Source organism: Heloderma suspectum, chromosome 2 (genome assembly GCF_057233095.1).
Source record: "Heloderma suspectum isolate Gila_16-S chromosome 2, 16-S_ref, whole genome shotgun sequence".
Lineage (NCBI taxonomy): Eukaryota > Metazoa > Chordata > Lepidosauria > Squamata > Helodermatidae > Heloderma > Heloderma suspectum.
The window spans coordinates 154481787-154503772 of NC_139459.1; the positions used below are offsets into that span (position 1 = coordinate 154481787).

The 21986-nt window shown below is 43.3% G+C and overlaps 1 protein-coding gene across 1 annotated transcript in view; it reads left to right on the plus strand.

Moving 5' to 3' along the window:
• The window catches only part of SPAG17 (sperm associated antigen 17), a 265350-nt gene that overhangs the window by 111323 nt on the left and 132041 nt on the right, over positions 1-21986 (plus strand). Inside the window, exons 17-22 of the mRNA XM_084835270.1 lie at positions 2870-3024; positions 5494-5684; positions 11256-11341; positions 19053-19337; positions 20434-20545; positions 21699-21839. Of these exons, the coding sequence (XP_084691396.1) occupies positions 2870-3024; positions 5494-5684; positions 11256-11341; positions 19053-19337; positions 20434-20545; positions 21699-21839 (970 nt within the window). The remainder of the gene's footprint in view (positions 1-2869; positions 3025-5493; positions 5685-11255; positions 11342-19052; positions 19338-20433; positions 20546-21698; positions 21840-21986) is intronic.

Consider the following 21986-nt stretch of genomic DNA (forward strand, 5'->3'; position numbering starts at 1 on the left):
TGGTTGCAAGTCACGTTGCTGGCAAGGACAATGTTCTTGCCACACTTACCTCCCATGAATGGGAGTTGGACAGGATGGTCTTAAGGACCCAGTTTCAGAGTTCGGGTGCACTGTGTGTGGACCTGTTTGCCAAACAGGACAATGCTGCACGTCAGAACCTCTGCACAACGTCATGGGGGTAAGCCTTCACTCTGAGGTGGATGGGAGCATTGTTCTACCCTTTCTCCCCATTCCCACTGATCACTAGAGTTCTGGTGACAATTTGGTACAGACAGTACCACTTCATCCTCATAACTCTTTGGTGGCCTCACCAACTGTGGTTTGCTCAAGTGCAGGGTTGGTACTGTCGCCTTCTATTACATACGTCCCTTCTCACCAGGGAAAACAATCAGATCCTAGGGTTGGACCTAGCAACCCTCTGCTTGATGGCTTGGAAGATCCGCCATCAATACAGAGGATCCTCAATGCTGTTTGTAAGCCCTCTACACAGTGCTCTTATGTGAGGAAATTGACTGCTTTTTCTGCCTTTGCTTGCACGTTTCCAACCGCTCCAGTGCTCTCCGCCCCAGATACTGCAGTTCCTCCTCTGTCTCTTTGAGAAGGGACTCAAACTGTTGCCTCTTGGAGTCTACTTAGCTGCTGTTCCTGCTTTTCACCCTCCTGTTGAAGGGTTTTCCGTTTTTCTTGCATCTGACAGTGAAAAGATTTTTAAAAGGGCTCAGGAACCTTGCACCACCAGTCCATGCTACGGTGCTGAGCTGGAGCTTGTCTGTGGTGTTTAAGGTGCTTTTATCCAAGCCCTTCAAGCCGTTGGCAACCACGGACCTGTGTCTCTTTCCCTGGAAGGTGATGTTCTTGGTGGCTATCATGTCTGCGACAAGCTAGTGAACTGTGTGAGCTCAGAGTAGACCAATCTTATCTCACCTTCCATCAAGATTAAGCAGTGCTCAGGCTTGACCTTGCATTCCTTCCAGAAGTTATGTCAGACTTTTATCTGAGTCAGGACACGGTTTTGCCTGCTTTCTTCACATCCCCGTCTACATTTTTGGAGTCAACTCTACACTTGCTCGATGTCTGCCATGCCCTGGCCTTTTACAAGTTGAGGACTGAACAGTTCAGACTTTCACCTCAACTTTTTGTTTGCTGCAGCAGCAAGCACAAGGGCCAGCCTCTCTCGACTCAGGGTTTTGCTTCCTGGGTTGTCAAAACGATCGAGCTACCATATGAGCTGGTTGGGCTCGAACTGGCTGCCCCAGTCTGGCTTCACGCTACTCATGTGGTAGCGATGTTGGTCACATTCGGCAGAGGGATTGCCATCCCTCAGCTGTGCCGTGTTGCAGCCTGGTTGACACCATCTACCTTTGTGAGACATTATAGACTAGATGTTTGAGCTAGGGCTGACTGTGTTCTTGGTCGTGCCATCCTCTCGTCTGTTCTGTAGTAGGACACCGACCTACCTCCATGTAAGTCAGCTTGCCACTCGCCCATATGTGTGATGCTCAGAGACTACGAAGAAGAAATTCAGGTTGCTTACCTGTAACTGGAACTGACCATGACGGGGGGTGGTGGATATACCCCCGACTTCCAGATCGCTCCCCCGCACTTCTCCAGAAACAAACACAAGGTCTAGCACGTGACTGGCTACATGGGTGGGCCCAATTGGAATAGGGTGCAGCTCCCAAGAAGCCTTGGTCTCCATGAAGTCCCGAGGTGCCCCCGTGAGGACGGCCTCTGAATGTACATTGAAGTCCCCCAACACCAGTAAGTTAGGGGCCTGCACATGCACATCAGAGACCACCTCAAGCACCTCAGCCAGGGAGTCAGTTGTGCAGCAGGGTGGGTGGTACACGAGCAGAATCTTCAGACTGCCCTTCGTGCCCAACCTCCAGTACATGCACTCAGCAACCTTGGTCTCCTGGAGAGGGGGTCTGGAGAAGACTAAGGTAGATAACAACCACTCCCCCTCCCCGATCCCCAGCCCTCGGCTGCTGTGCATACGGAAATCCAGCTGGGCACATGGCCGCAAGAGTTGGAGCAGCGGCCTCAGGCAGCCAGGTCTCTGTAATACATGCCAGGTCTGCACCCCCCTCCAGGATCCTGTCATGGACGAGGGATGTTTTTTGGGTAATAGACCTGGCATTGCAGAGCAGCAGACGAAGGCTGGAAGGTGGAGTCACGCCTCCCCAGCCATCCTTTGGCTCTGGACAGGCCTGGAACGGGGGACTGATATTACCCATCTCTCCCTTGCTCCCCGTACCTGGCATGGCCTGCCCCTAGCACTCCGCCAGCGCCTGGCGCCCAGCCTCTCTCCCCCCGCTGCCTCCATCAGGTGGACAAAGGCCCCCTCTCTCCTGCCTATCAGGCAGGCTGCCCATCCCTGAAAACACAACAGAATCCCCCCCAAACCCACCCCCCACCAACAATTAAAAATCAACAAAATACATCCCCTTTACAAATACTGCCAGTAGAAGTCCACAGAGAGAGCAGTGGTGGTGGTGGTGGCGGCGGCGGCGGCAGCAGGCACTCCCTCTCCCCTGGGTGTTGGCTTCTCCTGCATATACTGGCCCAAATTAAATTTGTTTCCCAATTTGTTATAAGCCTAAAGTGTTTTTGCTGAAGTAGACAAGCTGGTCAGATACTGAATCTCATTTAGCTTAATTAAAGGATATCTTTACACTGTCATATACGGGCAAGTTATCCTATTAAAAGTGCAAACCAAAGAGGTGATAAAGGGCATCTGTGGCTGTTACTCTCTTTGTATATTAAAACTGTCCAAAAAACAAGGGTATACACTGTCCTTTCCCCCCATCATCTTTACAGCCAGGCTTTTAGAAAAGTTGAATTATATTCATTTTCCTTTCCTTTCCAGGTTCTCCACCATGCAACCCAGCATTATAGATGTATTGATTCTTATTATCACACTCAAGATAACTCTTTGCTGATAGTCCTTCACAATCCCATGAACCAGCGTCGTCAGTTTCAGGAGTCCTGGAATGTTTCATTGCATTCTGACGTTGGGTTTAGGTAAAAGGGTCTTCAAGCAATACCTCCAAATGTTATGAAAGTATAGATGTGAAATACCACATGAAAGGGGGTATTATGGTGACGTATTACAATGAAGAATGATCGTAGTATTTAATAACTGGCAACAGAAAGTACTGTGGTATTACAATCCCCACAATAATATGCAGCATCCAATAGGATTCAACTCTAATATCTGGTTATAACCATTAATTTCTGAATAGTTCTAGTACTGAAAAATACTGAAAAAAATTCCTACTTGCAGTGTATAGGAAATTTTGATAACAGAGTTTCATATAAGAATATCAATATCAGTGATGAAGAATATCTGTACCACACACTGTATTTTAGCTCTTTGAATTTGGTTAAAACTCCAAACATGTCTGCGTATTTAGATAATGTGAATGTAAGAAGAATTCTGTTGAATCAGACCAATCTAATCCAATAGTCTTCAACCTTGCCATATTTTGGACCCAGCTTTAGCCCAAACGTGCATTCGGGGACCCATTACCACATATTATAGTGGTAAGGTAGCAGGTACTACCCATCTTAGGTCAAGCTGTGACCCAGTAGTGCAGGGGGTGGGCAGCCTGTGTCCCACAAGCAGCCCTCAGCCTAACTTCAAAAACCCTCTTCATGTGAACACTTCAGACCTCTGTCCAGAGCAGCCTGTTCCTCCCCTGGCAGGAGGAGAGAGAGAAAAGGGAGTGGCAGAAAGAGAAGAAAGGAACTGGAAGACAAAGGAGTGACCCACCCATTTTTGGCTCTGGCCCTACCCACTGCTGGCTTCAGCCCTGTCCACTGCTGACATGCGGCTCCTGATAGATTACCCACAAGGGAATCTGCCCAGGAGGGAATGTGGTCCTTTACAGGAAAAGGTTTGCCCACCTATGCTGTAGTGGGTCCTGACACACCAGTGAACCGGTGAAGACCAGTGGCCAGCCGCATACTTCCAAGGAGCTCACAAGTAGGGCATGAAGACCCCATTGTTGGCCTTCAGCAGCTGATATTCAGAAAAATACTGCTTTTAACTTGGAGATTCCATTTAGTGATCATGGCATGGCACGGTGTGTGTGCGTGCATGCGTGCATGTGTGAGTATATATATATATATGGGGCGGGCGAAGGGAGGAACCCTTCCCCTGCCATGATCCCAACAAATCCCCCCGCCCTTCCATTTGCTATTATGCCCAGGAGGGGAGCTCTTATTGGTCCATGGCAATGCTTTGTGGCCGTGAATTTCATAAGTTAATTATGTGTTCTGTACAGAAGTACTTCTTAAAATCTGTTCTGAATCTGCTCCCTGTCAATTTCACTGTGTGACTCCAAGTTCTAGTATTGGAGAGTGGGGGGAAATTCTCTCTATCCACTTTATTTACACAGTTTTATATCATAGATCAATATTTGGGCATGATAGATCAATGTTTAGCTAAGCATAACCTTTAGAACGGAATGTGTCATTGGAGTGAGGAATAAACATTTTGGGGAACCTTTGTTGGAAAGTGGAATATTCTCACAGTCTAAGATCCCCCTAGGCTTGCCTTCTTATAAGACAAGCAGATGGAGTGTTCTGGTGGTTCACATAAAGCTTAATTAGCTTTTAATCAAAACAATTAATTGAAGAGAGCATTCTCGGTCAGTGGTGGAGTGGAGCCAACCGCAAAAGGTTAACTCCTTCAGCTGGAGAAGAGAGGGCCAATGAAATTTCACTTCCACCCCTGGAGGAGGACCCCCACAGCAGTCTTGGCTTTGTCTTCACCAAGAAGAGTAGAGTAGGGTTTTTCGGGCTGCTCTTTGGCAGCCTGTTAGTTTAAAAAATAAAATAATAATTAGGAGCGTTCCTTTTTCTCCTCTCCCCGCTTCTTCCTGTCAGTGCCCTAGACCAGAAGGACACTTCCTCCTACTGTCAGCATGCCAAGTCTGGACCATCTAAGTCTGTTCATGGAGGAAAACAGGGAAAACCTTCCCCATGACACCATATCCTTTCATGTTGGAGGTTGCTTACAGCAGTTTTGGAACTCTTGGGCGCTCAACACCTGAGACAGCTGGATGCTCGAGACTGTCAAGCTGGGCTACACCCTTGAGTGGGCACTTTGAGTGCTCATGAGTATTCTGCACATGCAAAACATTATAATTTGCACATTTGTGCTTGGAGTGCATGTAATTAAAATACACCTGCCCCACTGCTACCTCCAAACAGTTAAGCATGAGAGTTCTTCTTTCCTTTCTCACTCCATAGCACCAGCCAGCAGTTCTTAATATTAAAGTATTTCATCAGCCTCTGATGGTTATTTTTGCAAATTTGATTTGCATCCCTATTATTTTAATATGCTTTACAGAGTTAATGCAGAGCTATTTTGCAGTACAAAATGGCACATAGCCTAGTAAAAATATTTAATATTTTGATATGAGAAGGAAAAGGTTTTTGATCAATCTGTGTTCTTGTTGATAAAAGCAGAAATGGTTTTTCCAGGAATTATCTGGAATTGGTAGCCAGCTCCATTGATGAATGGATATTAAGAGAAGAAGCCAAATATCAGGAAGAAAAAATGGCTAAGGAACTGGAAGCACTTAGATTAGCTAAAGAGATGACGGAAAAACCACCTGCTGAAGTCAAGTCCCCACCTCCTGGCAAAAAAGGTGCTGCCTCAAAGAAATCCAAAAGTAAGTTTCTTACAGCACCTCAAAGAACTGTATCTGTATGTGTCTACTCAGAAGTAAGTCCCATTAAGTTCCACTGAGTTCAGTGGAACTTACTCCCAGGTAAGTAGTTATAGGATTGCAGCCTTACTTTTTCAACCTAGAAAATAACTTGCAATTCTCAGGCATGAAGGTAGACATTTGTTGTTGTTTATTCGTTCCCTCACTTCTGACTCTTCGTGACTTCATGGACCAGCCCTGGCAGCCCACACCAGAGCTTCCTGTCGGCTGTCGCCACCCCCAGCACCCCCAAGGTTGAGTCCGTCACTTCCAGAATATCCATCCATCTTGCCCTTGGTCGGCCCCTCTTCCTTTGGCCTTCCACTTTCCCTAGCATCAGCATCTTCTCCACGATGTCCTGTCTTCTCATGATGTAGCCAGATTACTTCAGTTTTGCCTTTAATATCATTCCCTCAAGTGAGCAGTCTGGCTTCATTTCCTGGAGTATGGACTGGTTTGATCTTGCAGTCCAAGGCACTCTCAGAATTTTCCTCCAGCACCACAGTTCAAAAGCATCTATTTTCCTTTGCTCATCCTTCCTTATGCTCCAGCTCTCGCAGCCATAGGTTACTACGGGGAATACCTTAGGGATGTATGAAAGTCACTTACCGTTTCGCGGATCTGCTTTGCGGTGGTGGGGGAGGCGCTCCGTCCCTCCCCCCGGAGTCCTGCCCGGCTGGCTCTGCCAGCAGCCGGACATCCGGCTGCTGGGTAACAGGGACGCAAATGTCGGCTGCTGTAGCCACCGCCATTTGCGTCCCTGTATTCAACTGTGATAGGCTACGTAAATATTTATGTAGTCTATCACGTCTGGGTTAAAAAAAAAATATGCGTATGCAAATGGCGGTGGCTATGGCGGCCACCATTTACGTTCCTTATTTTTCGCCGTTTTAGTCTACGTAAATATTTACGTAGACTATTGCGGCGAAAATAAAGGGGAACGCAAATAGCGTAGTGGGCACTATTTGCGTTCCTTTTTGTTTCGCCGTAATACTCTACGTAAATATTTACGTAGACTAAAACGGTGAAAAATAAGGAATGCAAATGGCGGCGGCCATAGCTGCTGCCATTTGCGTACGTGTTTTCTTTTTTTCTTTTTTTACCCAGACGTGATAGGCTACGTAGGTCTTTACGTAGCCTATCACGTCTATGGAGGGGAAAAAAAGAAAAAAAGACAGACTGCAAATGGCGGTGGCGGCAGCCGGTCGGAAGATCAGCTGCTGCCGAAGCCGCCGCCAGAGCCGCCGCCATCCGAAACATCCGCCCCAGGTAAGTCTTGTCCCGGGGGGGATCCACGGGGGGGCAGGCCGTTCCACGATGGATTTCGGGGGGCCGAATGCACTGGCATTCGGCCTCACTGAGATCCGTCGCGGAATTCTCTGACATCCCTAAATACCATTGCTTTAACTATGCGGACCTTTGTTGTCAGTGTGATGTCTCTGCTCTTAACTATTTTAGCAAGATTTGTCATTGCTGTCCTCCCAAGAAGTAAACGTTTTCTGATTTCCTGGCTGCAGTCAGCATCTGCAGTAATCTTTGCGCCTAGAAAGAAAAAGTCTGTCACTGCCTCCATGTTTTCTCCCTCTATTTGCCAGTTATCAGTCAAGCTGGTTGCCATAATCTTGGATTTTTTGAGGTTTAACTTCAACCCAGCTTTTGCACTTTCTTCTTTCACCTTCGTCATGAAGTTCCTCAGCTCCTCCTCACTTTCAGCCATCAAAGTGGTATCATCTGCATATCTGGGATTGTTAATATTTCTTCCAGCGATTTTAACTCCAGCCTTGGAGAAGGTAGATACACCGAGTTATATAGACCAAGGAATAGTCAGGTCCATTAATTTGTGTTTGAACCCTTTGTACTTGTGAATATTGGCAAACACTAGTATCGTATGCAACACTTGACAATTTCTTCCTTCACAGAAACTTTACTTCTTTATAATATTTATATTGTCTTCTCCTGCCATTTGAGATTTTCTCATGTAAGAAAAATATATATGAATTAGCTCCTGGAGATACTAGATCCCAGAAAACAAGCAAGGGAATATCTCTCCCCCTGCTTTCCCCCCACCCCAGGCCACTATGCATGCCAAATAAATTTTCCCTCAAGACACTCACAGTGCTTCTGATTTTATCTAACAGCCTGCCAAGCTGATGACAAATTCGGTTTTAATATTAAAGCTCCTAGATTTGAAAGAGTCAGAAGTATTCTTCATGGTTGCTGTGCCAGATGTAGAAGTTTCTATAAAGCTGAGACAGGCTGATGAGAGTGTCTCTCCACTCAACTAAGCATTTTTGTTTGTTTTTTGGCCCCAGCACATAAGGTACGGGGTGGGGCCCTCATTCTGTCGAAGAATCCCAAGGGATTCTTTGATGATTGCAGCTGAGAACAGCTGTGAAGAGAAACTAGGTGAGTTTCTAACAGAAATCTTTTTATGTCTTTTTGGTAAGAAAGCTAATGAACTGAAATTTTTAGGGGTTTTATTTTTTGTATAGTTCTTTTCTTAACAGTTTTAGCATTTTATTTGCTTGCAAGCAGTAAGTGAAACCCGCCATAGGGATTTTGCCTTTCTCAGTATCAGTTGGGAATGGTAACATAGATCAGTGTCAAGTAAATAGGTGATTTATTTTTACATCACTCTTCTGTCCATAGGGCATTCAGAGCAGCTTCATAACATAAGAAATACAAATACAACAATAAAATTTATATCTAAAAGCAACCCCACCACACACACTAAACCTAAAATATAATACAATGTAGTATAGCAGTAAAACATTTGGTATTATGAATATGAAAGAGAAGTGGAGAGGGAAAGAGGCCAGAGAGAGAGCTTAAAGGATCTCCATGGGGAAGGTATTTGAGAGCCACAGCACAGCCACTGAGAAAGCCCTGTTTTTCTCATAACGTTGCGAAAAAAGGGGGGGAGTGGACCGTATATGCTACTTTATAGACACACTTGCTGCCCACCATCCATTCCATAGGAGACTGTCTATTTTCTGGATCTTTTAATTACCTTCAGTAGGGCTTGCTCCTTGGTAAGCATTTTATGGTTTTAAGTTTTGTTTTTTAAATAGCCCAGAGAACATCAAGTATTGGATGGTATAGAAATATAATAAATAAACAAATGAATGGGCATAGGATTGCATGCTTAGTTGCTTCCCAAAATGTTTCCAGTGTACTAATATGTTTAAATGTGGTAACCAAAACAGAATGTAGCATTGTGTAAGCACTCTAGAAATTAATAAAATAGCACTATTTTAAAAAAAAATTGTTACTGGTAGCCTAGTGTTTCAACTTATCATGAATGACTTGATGTAATCTAGGATTTAATGATACTTCCAGTTTTTATATCTGCAATATTATGAATATATCTTCCATTCTTATGTTATCTGAGGCTGACATGACATTCTCAGATTTCTCCAGTATAATCATGGGAATACATACAAACTGTCAAAAGCTTCATACTGTCAAAGAAAGAAAATAGATTGGTTTGGCATGATGATTATTATTATTTTTAGAATGTATCCTGGTTCAGTTCAACCATCATCCCAAACCATGGTTAAGGTAGTTTACCTACAGTTTGGATCACTGTTAGAATGATAAACCATAGGTTGTGATTGGCTGGTGAATCAGAAACAGGGGCCAATGTAGATGTGACAGTTTTCATACTATGCACCCCACTTCCAAGCAGTGAAAAGTTTCAGGGGCTCCAGTACTTACCCAGGGTTCATTTTCCTTAGGTTCCTTCTAAGGGTTACAAGGAGGTCACTGAAGACTTGAGGCATTTAGATGACATAAGATTAATTCCCCATCAGATGTCTAGGAAAACCCATAGTGCCATAGGATTTCCTGCAGAGAGCTAAGTGAGTTCTCTGCCTCCTTTTCATACCCAGCTCTAGCACAGACTTAGCTTGTTTCTGTTGTTCTCACAGACTTGTGAATTAGCACATTTCTTAGGGAGGGGGAAACAAACAGAAGCCGCCTTCTAGAACAGCCTGCCTGTGGCCATCTCTGAGGACAATCACAACTCAATTAATCCCCATAACAGTAAGGACTCTGCTAAAGTTGCCCAACCAATTTAGTCATTCTGGCAGTCTCTTTTTCACAATCATAGACTCACAATTTTGCAAGGGATCTTGAAAGGTCATTTAGACCAACCCCAACCCCATGACACTACAATCAGCAATTGTGTGAGTGTTTTAAAACAAGTAAATTACAGGGGGGGGGGACTGAATTGGAACTCAGATGGGAGAATAACTTGTAGATCTCAAGGATATGGACAGGGTATCTGGAGTGGTGAGGGCCACTACCTGCATATTCAACCCTTGCCCGTCTTTAAATCAACCAAGATTTAAAGACGGGCAAGATTTAAAGCCTTTGGAAGGGAGGGGCCCACCTCACCCCCACCTCCTGCCATCATTCATTCATTCATTCATTCATTTCATTTCTATACCGCCCAATAGCCGAAGCTCTCTGGGCGGTTCACAAAAATTAAAACCAAACAGCACACGGTAAAACAATTTAAAATACATAGAACATTGAAACCACAATATAACAATACAACCACAATAAAAATCTAGCAGCAGTGCAGGAGTTTAAAATACAGATTTAAAACAGCAAAGCTAAAAGTCTAGAAAGCTAAAATGCTAAAATGCCTGGGAAAATAAAAAGGTCTTCCCCTGGTGCCGAAAGGAATACAATGTAGGTGCCAGGCAAACCTCACTAGCCCCACAGGGGTATCCCAGGAGGCAATATAGCCAGAACAGTTCCTTACTTCTTCCATAAAGTCTGCATTGGTCATAAACTTAAGATGGAGTGAAGGAAGAGATGGCAGACTTAGTTGGAATAAATCCAAAATCCACTGTTGGACAATAACTTTATTAGGGCCAACTAAAATGCCTTAAACTACTTTTCATTCATCATAATTTGTGAGCCACTGCACCTATCTTTCTGAAATTTTGCAGGGGATCAGGAGGGAAAAAAAGGATATTGGAAGAACAGAAAATTCCAAGAATTAGGCCAGATGTTATGAGCAGAAGTAAAGAGAAACATGACTGTTTTTATATTACCAAAGTCAGAAATTACTTTTAGGTGGTGTGCTGGGTAAAAAAGACAACTATTTTTTACCACCTAGGTTGATGAAGAGATCTGGAGAACCCAAAAGCTTGCACACCCTTTTGTGGCATTTTGGTTGGTTTTAATAACGGTATTTCTGAAATGTGGATTTTGGATTTTTTTTCTCATGGACCAGCACAGCTATCTTTGCTTTTAATGTTAGTTGGAATATGTTCTCCTAGATGCTCTACAGTGTATCTTTAAATGAATGTTACTTGAGTTATGGGTTTATGTATAAGGTACATGAGATGATGGGAGGGCATTATGGTTATAGCCAGACTGCTTGTATTGAATATAGAAACTTTAGCTCTATGTACTTTTTGAGATTAGGCAATGCATTCATTATATAGCCCTTTCAGTGAACCATTCTTCATGGGTTTGTAATATAATTACATTTTTTTATTCTTGTCCCATTTTTCAAAGGTTCTCCCAAAAGTAAAGTAGACATTTCTCCAGAACCTCCAGCTGAGAAGGAAAAAAATATCTTTGTCAGAGATGACTCTCTCAAGGTAAACAAACAAAACATCCAATCCACAGGTAATTTCATTAGTTGCAAGTGCTGCTAGAGTTCAGACAGTGTTCCTCTGTAACGTTTATGTACTTCATACCTAAAGGTAGGGATGGGCGGAAGGCTTACCTCTGGGTCCGGGAGGGGGGTGTCCGCAGGGAGGGGAGGTGATCCGTTCCCCCCCCCCCCGGAATCCTAGCTGGCCAGCTCCGCTCTGCAGCGATTCGGCCAGCTCCGGAGCGCCAGCGATATGACCACCATTGATTGCCGTATTGCTGGCTGGGTGGATTGACTGCGGACTCAAATGCTGTCCACTATGCCATTTGCAGCTGTAAAGTTCTTAGTTTAAGGTAAATGCAGCCGTAAATGGCTGCATTTACCTTAAGCTAAGACCTTTACGGCCGCAAATGGCGTAGTGGGCGCCATTTGCATCCGCAATCCGCCCAGCCAGCAATACGGCAGTGGCGGCCGTATCACTGGCACTTTACAGCTGGCTGGTGGGGAGGATCCGGCCAGCGAGGATTCCTCCTGGAGGCGGAGGTAAGTCTTCCGATTCTCCATGGACTCCTGGGGCACTGGGATCCATGGAGGATTTCTCTCCCATCCCTACCTAAAGGTATGTCCAGATTTGTCCCTCCCAGCCAAAAAATGAGGACTCCCCTACCAGTATTTTCCTTATATGGAGAGCTTAGAGAAAAATGTATCAAATAATTTTGCAGATACAGCCAGGTTCTCTTGTTGTTGTTCAGTCATTCAGTCATGTCCGACTCTTCCTGACCCCATGGACCATAGCACGCCAGGCCTTCCTGTCCTGCCCTCTCTCCCGGAGTGTGCTCAAGTTCATATTCATTTTATCGGTGATGCTATCTAGCCATCTCATCCTCTGTCGTCCCCTTCTCCTTTTGCCTTCAGTCTTTCCCAGCATCAGGGTCTTTTCCAGAGAGTTTTCTCTTCGCATTAGGTGGCCAAAATATTTGAGCTTCAGCTTCAGTATCTGTCCTTCCAATGAGCACTCAGGGTTGATTTCCTTTAGGATGGACTGATTGGGCCTCCTTGCTGTCCAGGGGACTCATAAGAGTCTTCTCCAGCACCACAGTTCGAAAGCATCAATTCTTCGGCGCTCAGCCTTCCTTGTAGTCCAGCTCTCACAGCCATACATTACTACTGGGAAAACCATAGCTTTGATTAGACGGACCTTTGTTGGCAAGGTGATGTCTGCTTCTTACTATGCTGTCTAGGTTGGCCATAGCTTTCCTCCCAAGGAGCAAGCGTCTTTTAATTTCATGGCTACAGCCACCGTCTGCGGTCATCTTGGAACCCAAGAAAATAAAATCTGTCACTGCTTCCATTTCTTCCCCTTCTATATGCCAAGAAGTGATGGGGCCAGATGCCATGATCTTCGTTTTTTGAACGTTGAGTTTCAAACCAGCTTTTGCACTCTCCTCTTTCACCCTCAACAAGAGGCTCTTGAGATCCTCTTCACTTTCTGCCATTAGGGTGGTATCATCTGCATATCGGAGGTTGTTGATAATTCTCCCGGCAATCTTAATTCCGACCTGTGATTCATCCAACCCGGCGTTTCTCATGATGTACTCTGCATATAAGTTAAATAAGCAGGGTGACAATATACAGCCTTGTCGTACTCCTTTCCCAATTTGGAACCACTCGGTTGTTCCATGTCTGGTTCTTACTGTTGCTTCTTGACCCTCGTACAGGTTTCTCAGGAGACAGGTAAGGTGGTCTGGTACTCCCATCACTTTCAGAATTTGCCACAGTTTGTTGTGATCCACACAATCAAAGGCTTTAGCGTAGTCAATCAAGCAGAAATAGACGTTTTTCTGGAATTCTCTTGCTTTCTCCATGATCCAGCGAACGTTGGAGATTTGATCTCTAGTTCCTCTGCCTCTTCGAAACCCAGCTTGTACTTCCGGTAGTTCTCGGTTCGCATACTGCCGAAGCCTAGCTTGAAGGATTTTGAGCATCACCTTGCTGGCATGTGAAATGAGCGCAATTGTGCGGTAGTTTGAACACTCTTTGGCGTTGCCCTTCTTTGGAATTGGAATGTAAACTGACCTTTTCCAGTCTTGTGGCCACTTTTGAGTGTTCCAGATTTGTTGGCTTATTGAGTGCAGCACTTTAACAGCATCATCTTTTAGGATTTTAAATAGCTCAGCTGGAATACTGTCATCTCCGTTAGCTTTGTTGTTAGTAATGCTTGCTAAGGCCCACTTGACTTCACTCTCGAGGATGTCCAACTCAAGTTCAGTGACCACACTATCATGGCTATCAGGGACATTCAGATCTTTCCTGTATAGTTCTTCTGTGTATTCTTTCCACCTCTTCTTAATCTCATCTGCTTCTGTTAGGTCCCTGCCTTCTTTGTCCTTTATCATGCCTGTCTTTGCACAAAACGTTCCCTTGAGATCTCCAATTTTCTTGAAGAGATCTCTAGTCTTCCCATTCTGTTGTTTTCTTTGATTTCTTTGCATTGTTCATTTAAGAAGGCCTTCTTGTCTCTCCTTGCTATTCTCTGGAACTCTGCATTCAGTTGGATATATCTTCCCCTTTCTCCCTTGCTTTTCGCTTCCCTTCTTTCTTCAGCTACTTGTAAAGCCTCATCAGACAGCTACTTTGCTTTCTTGCATTTCTTTTTCTTTGGGATGGATTTCGTTGCTGCCTCCTGAACAATGTTACGGACCTCCGTCCATAGTTCCTCAGGCACTCTGTCTATCAGGTCTAATCCCTGAAATCTATTCCTCACCTCCACTGTATATTCATCAGGGATATGATTTAGGTCATACCTGAATGGTTTAGTGGTTTTCCCTATGTTCTTCAATTTAAGCTGAATTTTTGCAAGAAGCAGCTCATGATCTGAGCCACAGTCAGCTCCAGGTCTTGTTTTTACTGACTGTATAGAGCTTCTCCATCTTTGGCTGCAAAGGACATAATCAATCTGATTTCGATATTGACCATCTGGTGATGTCCATGTGTAGAGTTGCCTCTTGTGCTGTTGGAAAAGAGTGTTTGCTATGATCAGCGTGTTCTCTTGGCAAAACTTTATTAGCCTTTGTCCTGCTTCATTTTGTACACCAAGGCCATGCCTGCCTGTTATCCCGGTGATTTCTTGACTTCCTCCTTTAGCATTCCAATCCCCTATGATGAAGAGGACATCTTTTTTTGGTGTTAGTTCTAGAAGGTGTTGTAGGTCTTCATAGAACCGATCAACCTCAGCTTCTTTGGCATCAGTGGTTGGGGCATAGACCTGAATTACTGTGATGTTGAACGGTTTGCCTTGGATTCGTACTGAGATCATTCTATCGTTTTTAAGATTGTACCCCAGTACTGCTTTTCCCACCCTTTTGTTGACTATGAGTGCTACTCCATTTCTTCTAAGGGATTCTTGCCCACAGTAGTAGATATGATGGTCACCTGAATTAAATTCGCCCATGCCTGTCCATTTTAGTTCGCTGATTCCCAAGATGTCGATGTTCAATCTTGCCATCTCATGTTTGACCGCCTCCAGCTTACCTTGATTCATTGATCTGACATTCCAGGTTCCAAAACAATATTGTTCTTTACAGCATCGGATTTTCTTTTCACCACCAGACACATCCACAGCTGAGTGTCCTTTCGGGTTTGGCCCATCCGCTTCACTCTTTCTGGCGCTACTTGGAAATACCCTCTGCTCTTCCCCAGTAGTATATTGGACACCTTCCGACCTGAGGTGCTCATCTTCCGGCGTCATATCTTTTAGCCTTGTACGTTCCATGGGATTTTCTTGGCAAGAATACTGGAGTGGGTTGCCATTTCCTTCTCCAGTGGGCCACATTTTGTCAGAACTCTCTGCCATGACCTGTCCATCTTGGGTGGCCCTGCACGGCATAGCTTATGGCTTCACTGAGTTACGCAAGCCCCTTCGCCACAACAAGGCAGTGATCCATGAAGGGGAGCCAGGTTCTCTGGGTCCCTCCAAATGAAGCTTCGGGAGGGTTCAGACTTTATAGTTGCACTTGCTACCCACCATTCGGTCTGCTTTGGATTTGGTCTGCTTTGGAGGAGCTCTGCTTCGATTTAGACATTTCCCAGTTCTTTCTGAATCAGCCCGTTGGTCTGGCAGTTGGTTGAATCTGAAACTCATCCCTAATATGTATGTATCCATGTATTTGTTCTTCGTGGTCTCTGTGCATCACAAATATGGGCTCTGCACCTGCGCGGAACCTCAATTCGGGAAACTTGTATAGCTGAAGATCATTTCCCCACTGTCCTACTGAGCATGTCCCTAGCAGGTTCCCACCCAATCCCTCAGTTCTCTTTTGACCGCCTTGCTGGTTGCCTTGTCAAGAACTTGGTCCTTCAAAGTGTTTGTCCTAGTATAGGTGCTGAGGTTTTTTCGTCCTCTTTTTCTCTCTTTTCTAATCTTTCTTTTGTTTTTTCTCTGTGTATTTTTTTTGAAAAAGTAGATTAGTTAGTTTTTTCAGCATTCGCAATCTCCAGTCGCTGTGGGGCGGGGGCGTATGGCCCTGAAAGCACCCTTCCATAAGTGGGTGCATTGTGGAAGCAAATTGCCCCCAACAGATGGACGTTCTCTCTGTCTTTTTTGTATCTATGTATATATCTAAATGTATAGTGTGTTTTAATGAGTGTGTGCATTGCTGATAGCTGAATTCTCATGGCAACCCCAAAGGACTGCATGTATATGTTACAGTGAATGTCCAAAAACACTTATATCTCCCAACTTTTCAAATATACACCAGTAAATGATTGCAATCACTGGTAACTATCACAATTCTTCACTAGTGCTGGGGTGGGGCCATCTTCTGTTATAGGATAGTTCCTCCTCTTTGTTGAAAGACAGGGTCCTCTTGCAAATGACACCAGAAGGTGGGGCATTCTATCTGCCCACAAATAAAAACAGAAGCAGGAGATGTTCTGTATATTTTCTGGGGAGGGAGCCTACACATACTGATTAATGACTTAGTTCAAGTCTAGTGGGATTATCTTCTCTCCCGTCCTTAATTTTTCTTTGTGTATGACAGCTTAGATATTATCATCAGTTATACTGTTAATGTTTCACAAAAAGGAAAAAATCCATATTTGAGCAATATCTTTATTAGGCCAGCTAGTATGCAAGCTTCTTTTCTTTTACAGTTATTTTAAATTATTATTGCTTTTAAAACTTAATGTTTTAATGTTTTTAATCATTGTTTTATTGTATTTCTTTTTATTATGTATGAGACCTTCAGTTATAGGGCAACTCATACATTGAATAAATGAATAAAAATAATAAAGCAAAATAGTGTGCAAGTTTTCGAGTTCCCCAGAACTCTTAATCAGGCAAGATGTTAACGAAGCAAAAAGAGGTCGTGGTAAAAAAAGAAAACAGGCTGACGTTCAAGCCATGGCATCTTCATCTAGTTACAGTCTAAAGATGGAATGTGGGAGGAAGCTGCAGATATTCAAATTAGTCTGGAGGGTGGGAGTTCCAGTCAAAACACATCTGGAGGGTGCCAGGTTGGGAGTAGCTGCCATAGACATTTTGAGGTAAGGACCATTACAGCTGATTTGATTTGTGCATAGCTTGGTACATTCAGACTTCCTGAATCCATTTAAAATCTCTTCAACTGAGCTTTGTGAGAAGATTTGCCATATTCTTTGTAGAGAAGATAGATGGACATCAGAGGGGGAGCTTGACCTTTTTATAAAGAGAAGATTCTATCCTTCTTGTTGACTTAATTAGTGATGAATAGGGAAGTCAACATTTCTTTTGTGAATGAGAATTGGATGGATTTTTAACAGGCGCCATTTTCCCTAAAGCCCCAAACCTTTCCTTTGTCCAAATCTCAAAACTGGTTTTATTCAAATGTATTGTTCCTGTGGAAGGACTTGTTTCACACAAGCATCAGATGTTTATTGCATATCACATAGCCAAGTGAGGATATACCTTTTCCACTATAACCAGCCTTAAATGTGTGATGTCTTATGCTTACCCCTTTTCTCAATAAATTATGTCATGACATAAAAATGCCTTGCCAGTTATCAACTAATCTTTAACCTGCCTCTTTTAGGAAATGTAATTAAAAAGGCAATGGGGGTACACTGTGGCAGCATCTGGACAGAATAACATTTTTGGGAAATCCTAGTATGGGGCCTGGCCTTTCTATGGGGCAGAGACAGCATTTGTCAGAGTAAAAATGACTTGCTGATTATTTTAAATTCAGGACTTTTGACCATTCTGGTTAAATTGGAAAGTGAAACAGTATTCAACACAGTTGCCTATGGGCTGCTACTTCAGTTGCTATGGGGCACTGTTGGACTGAGCTGCTTCTACTTGTTTTCTTATACCTACAAGGTCAGCATCAATCATTAGTGATGGGTGTCTGCTCATCCTCTCACCCATTTCGGTCCAGTGGTCAAGTTACAGTGAATGTACAAACTGTGGTGCATGTTGATAATACCAGGCAAATTTTGTGAATATCCTGAAACACAAGAGATACACCAGATATGGGAATTTGGGGTTCTTTAATCTTTGGTTACTTTATCAGAAAGTGCATAAGTTGATTTAAGCCATCTCTGTGTACATATTAACTCAGTTACCTGTGAAGAAGGGTCTCCTGACTCAAAACATGTTGAGCCCTAATAAACTAATTCCTGTGTACGTTTGAGGTCCCCCTTTCTCTTCATTTTCTGTACTGGCTTCTTCTCTCCCTTCTTCTGAACAACTTGAAAAACACTCCCAGGGAATTCACTGAAGCGAGGAAACCATCAGCCAACATAGGATTCATTGACATCCGCTAGCAGAAATGTCCTAGGTTACTCCAACTGCAGTATCATTGCTAATTCTAGAAATTCAGTCCTGAATCCTTCCCTCTCCCTTAGTTTAGTAGGAGGTTTGCATACTAACAGGACCATATTTTGATCCTGCACCAATGTCAGAGGATGCAGCCAGATGTTCAAGACAGCCTTTCTCCAAAGTAGGTCACATCATTATTTGCCAACAAAATGATAAAATTGCAACCAATCCTCCCCCCACTCCCCGCCACAGTTCTTTGTTCTGCATTCAACTGATGAATCATTGAAAACCTGAGAAAACCAGCCGTGTAAAAACAGACATCTCATTTCATTTTGACTTTTATCCTTTAGTCTGATATTGTGCCACCATAATGTGCTAGTCTTTAACATGCTAAGGAACCTTTGATGTTCTTGCTGCAACAGACTAACTAACATGGCTTCTCCTCTGAAATTTCTCCTGACACTAATATTTATGCAATTCGCATTCATACATGTTTAATCCTCTAGGATACAGGCTTGTTTTTTCTCCTTAAATTATGCTGAGTTTCTGCACTTACCCTATGCACCCACCAAAATGGGATGCAAAAATAGGATCATGAAATATAGATACTTTTAAGGCTGCCACAATTATTTCCATAATAAAATAGAATGATAATTGATGGCCAAACTAAACATGACGTGGGAAAGCCATGACTGGATCCCTGACATCGTGTGTGTGTGTGTGTGTGTAAAATACAGCTGTGGGGTGGGGGTGGCAGTTAACCTACACACACAACAGAGAGAGAGAGAGTTGCTATTATCCATGGAGGACACAGAGGCCCTGCTTGCCTGTGGTTGCTTTTTGTAAAAGAAAAATACGTTGGGAAATCCAATCATGGATCACGTCATGTTATGTTTGGCTCTGAGCTTTCATTTTTATACAGGCTTGGAAGGAAGAGCAGGAACGGCTATTAGAAGAAGAGCGATTGAAAGAGTTAAAAAAGGCTGAGAAGAAGGAAAAATCCAGTGGCAAAAAAAAAGGCCAGGGTAAGGAGTCATCAACCTCTGATGAAGGAAAGACATCCAAGAAGAAATTTTCCAAGGATAAATCGAAATCACCATCTAAATCGCCAGAGTCAGCTAAATCACCAGACTCTGAAGATCAAACAAAGCTACACAAACAAAGTAAACAGAATATCCCCCCTCTGCCCCCAGAGAAAGACTATGAGGTAAGATAATTCATTACTATATGTATCCTTTTTGGAAGGAATTGCCCTCTTTTAAATGGTAAGGACTAGTGCTTCTGTATCTTGGCTGAATCCTGAACTTTCCCACAGAATTAAACTAATTGTGCCCCAATTGTTCCATTACATAACTGCTAGGTGGCATAGTAAAATTGCACAAATACAGTAGGGTTTTATGTCACCATTCACAGAAATACCAGACTTTCCTCATTAGGAAAAAACACAAACATTAAAATGGTGGGAAAGAAGGGGAGAGGCCCTAGAGGATGAAGAGGTTGTGTAAAGCACCTGGAATGAGGAATCATGAGCGCGCACTAAATTCTTCGTGTAGAAAGGCTCTCTGTGGTTACCTTGCACCTCAAGGCACTTCTCTCACCTCCTGAGCACCAAGCAAAGACCTTTTTGTTTACCCAGACATTTCACAATACCATCTAAGCCTGTGTTAACATGATTAGAACGCTGTTTCTTATTTCTCTTTTAAGGTCTTTGCTGTTATACTGTGTTAATTTATATGGTTTTTAAAAATTTGATGTTTTTCTATGATTGCTGTGAGCTGCCCTGAAAGTTTTGTTAAAATGAAGGGTAGCTTAGAACTTACATGAGAGCACCACTGAGGGCAAACAAAGTTGACATACAGATACAGGGAAATGTAATGAACAACATTTTCCAACATTTTACCAAGAAAGAATAAAACGTTGTGTTTCCAGTACGAAGTGTGTTTGCAGTATTAGCTTTTCCATAGTTACTTCTTTGCTCTGTGAATGGATCAACAATAACATTTGCTGAGTATTGACTAAGTAACCCTTAACTCCAGCTCTCTAAAACCTTCTTTTGCACTTCAAACAAATGTGGTTTAGTTCTGGTGATGCATTCCTACAGAGGGACATGGTGACTTTGTTGTTCTGCACCACTTTTTGAAATTAGGGAAGCTATCTGACAATTAACGCTTTAGGGGTGGAAATCAGTCACAAAATAGTGTGAGCATGGAACTCTTGCTGGTTGGACCTTTAGCTTTTCAGTTTGATGTAACTGGAACTTTTCCTACCTGATTATACCTTTTTCTATAACTGTTCCCTCCTAGTTTCTTGGATACAATATGGGTGAAAATCCCATTCAAGTTGCAGGGACTATCCGATATCTGTTCCCTACTGATGGAGGGCAAATTCAGGCAGAAAAGATAACATTTGAAAAAGGTGATTCTTCTGTGCTTTTATGTCTTTCCTAACACACATTTAAAATTAGTATTGATACATGTGCCGTGTAATGCCTTTTGAAAAAAAAAATTGTGAGGTGGCATAGCATAGTGGCTAATTGTGAAATCCTATACGTGTCTATTTGGAGGTAATGAGACTTACTCTGGGGTAAGTGTGTGTGTGTGTATAGGATTGCAGCCTAAACTATGAATCAGGAAATTCCTAATTTGAATCTTGACTCTGCCATGAATTCACTAAGTCAGGGGTGTTGAACTTCAGGCCTGCAGCGCAAATCTGGCCCAACGGGGGTCCAAATTCCCTCCAGTGTTCCCCAGATGGCCATGCTCCCTTCCCCTGGTCCAACCCCCTGTATCCCAACTGCCAAATGTTTGGTAGATTCCCAGGTTTGTTGAGATATTTCCCACTCTAAAAGATTGAAATGCCTGTATTAAGGCTTGCTTACTAGCAGCAAGAGCTTTAAGCTAAAATCTGCTGGGATTTTGGTCCCACCCCCAGTTGCTTTCAGACCACCCCCATTGGAATGTGGCCCCTCAGAGCTTCTTCAATATTGAATTCAGCCCTCAGGCTGAAAGCAGTTCAACACCCCGGCACTGGGCAGCAAACCTTAGGTGAACCAGCCCCCTCTCAGCCCCAGCCTGCCCCTCCCTCCCAATGTGGAGAGAATAATCCTGTGGTAAGACTTCCAAGAGAATGTATCTGTTTTTGTTCTGAACACTCAAAAGTGCTATGTAAACGCTAATTATTACTCTTAGGGCCATTTCCTGAAATAATATGCTGGACAGATTGGATTGCTGGTTTTCAGAATCAGAATTCTAAGCATATATTTATCTCTCACTAATACATTAGATTAAAAGTTATATTTTAAGGAAATTCTCCTTGCATTTTACTTCTGCAAAATTGTACTGTGGATATTTTGGTGTCATATTTTAAAAATTAAATTAGAGCTGTTAATGTGGAAAGGAAACATGTAGCTGCATCTAACCTTGAGAACCAGTGCAAATGTAGTCCTTCAGGATATGTTCTAGAAATCTGTATTATTTAATTTCTGTTTTATGCAGTCTTTAACAGCAGAATCATGCATCTTTGGTAGCCATTCTGTTACAGGTTATTCTTTTTCTCTCCTTCTTCCCAGGGGCAACCTTGGTCAAAGTGAAGGTGATGAAAGACAACCACAGTTTCTTCATTCATATCACAGACCCCCAGGAAAGTCCAAGGGAAAGTAAAAATAAACAGGAAAGTTTTGGCTCCCTAGAAGAACAAGAGACTGAGTCAGGTCAGTGAGTGACCATCAACTATGTAAAAAATAAGAGCCTGACATATTCTGCTTGGCCATCTGGTCTGGTTCAGATTTTGTGGCCAAACCATCGTTTAGCTCAGGGGTGTAGAACCTCTTTCAGCCCAAGGACTAAATCCCATTTCA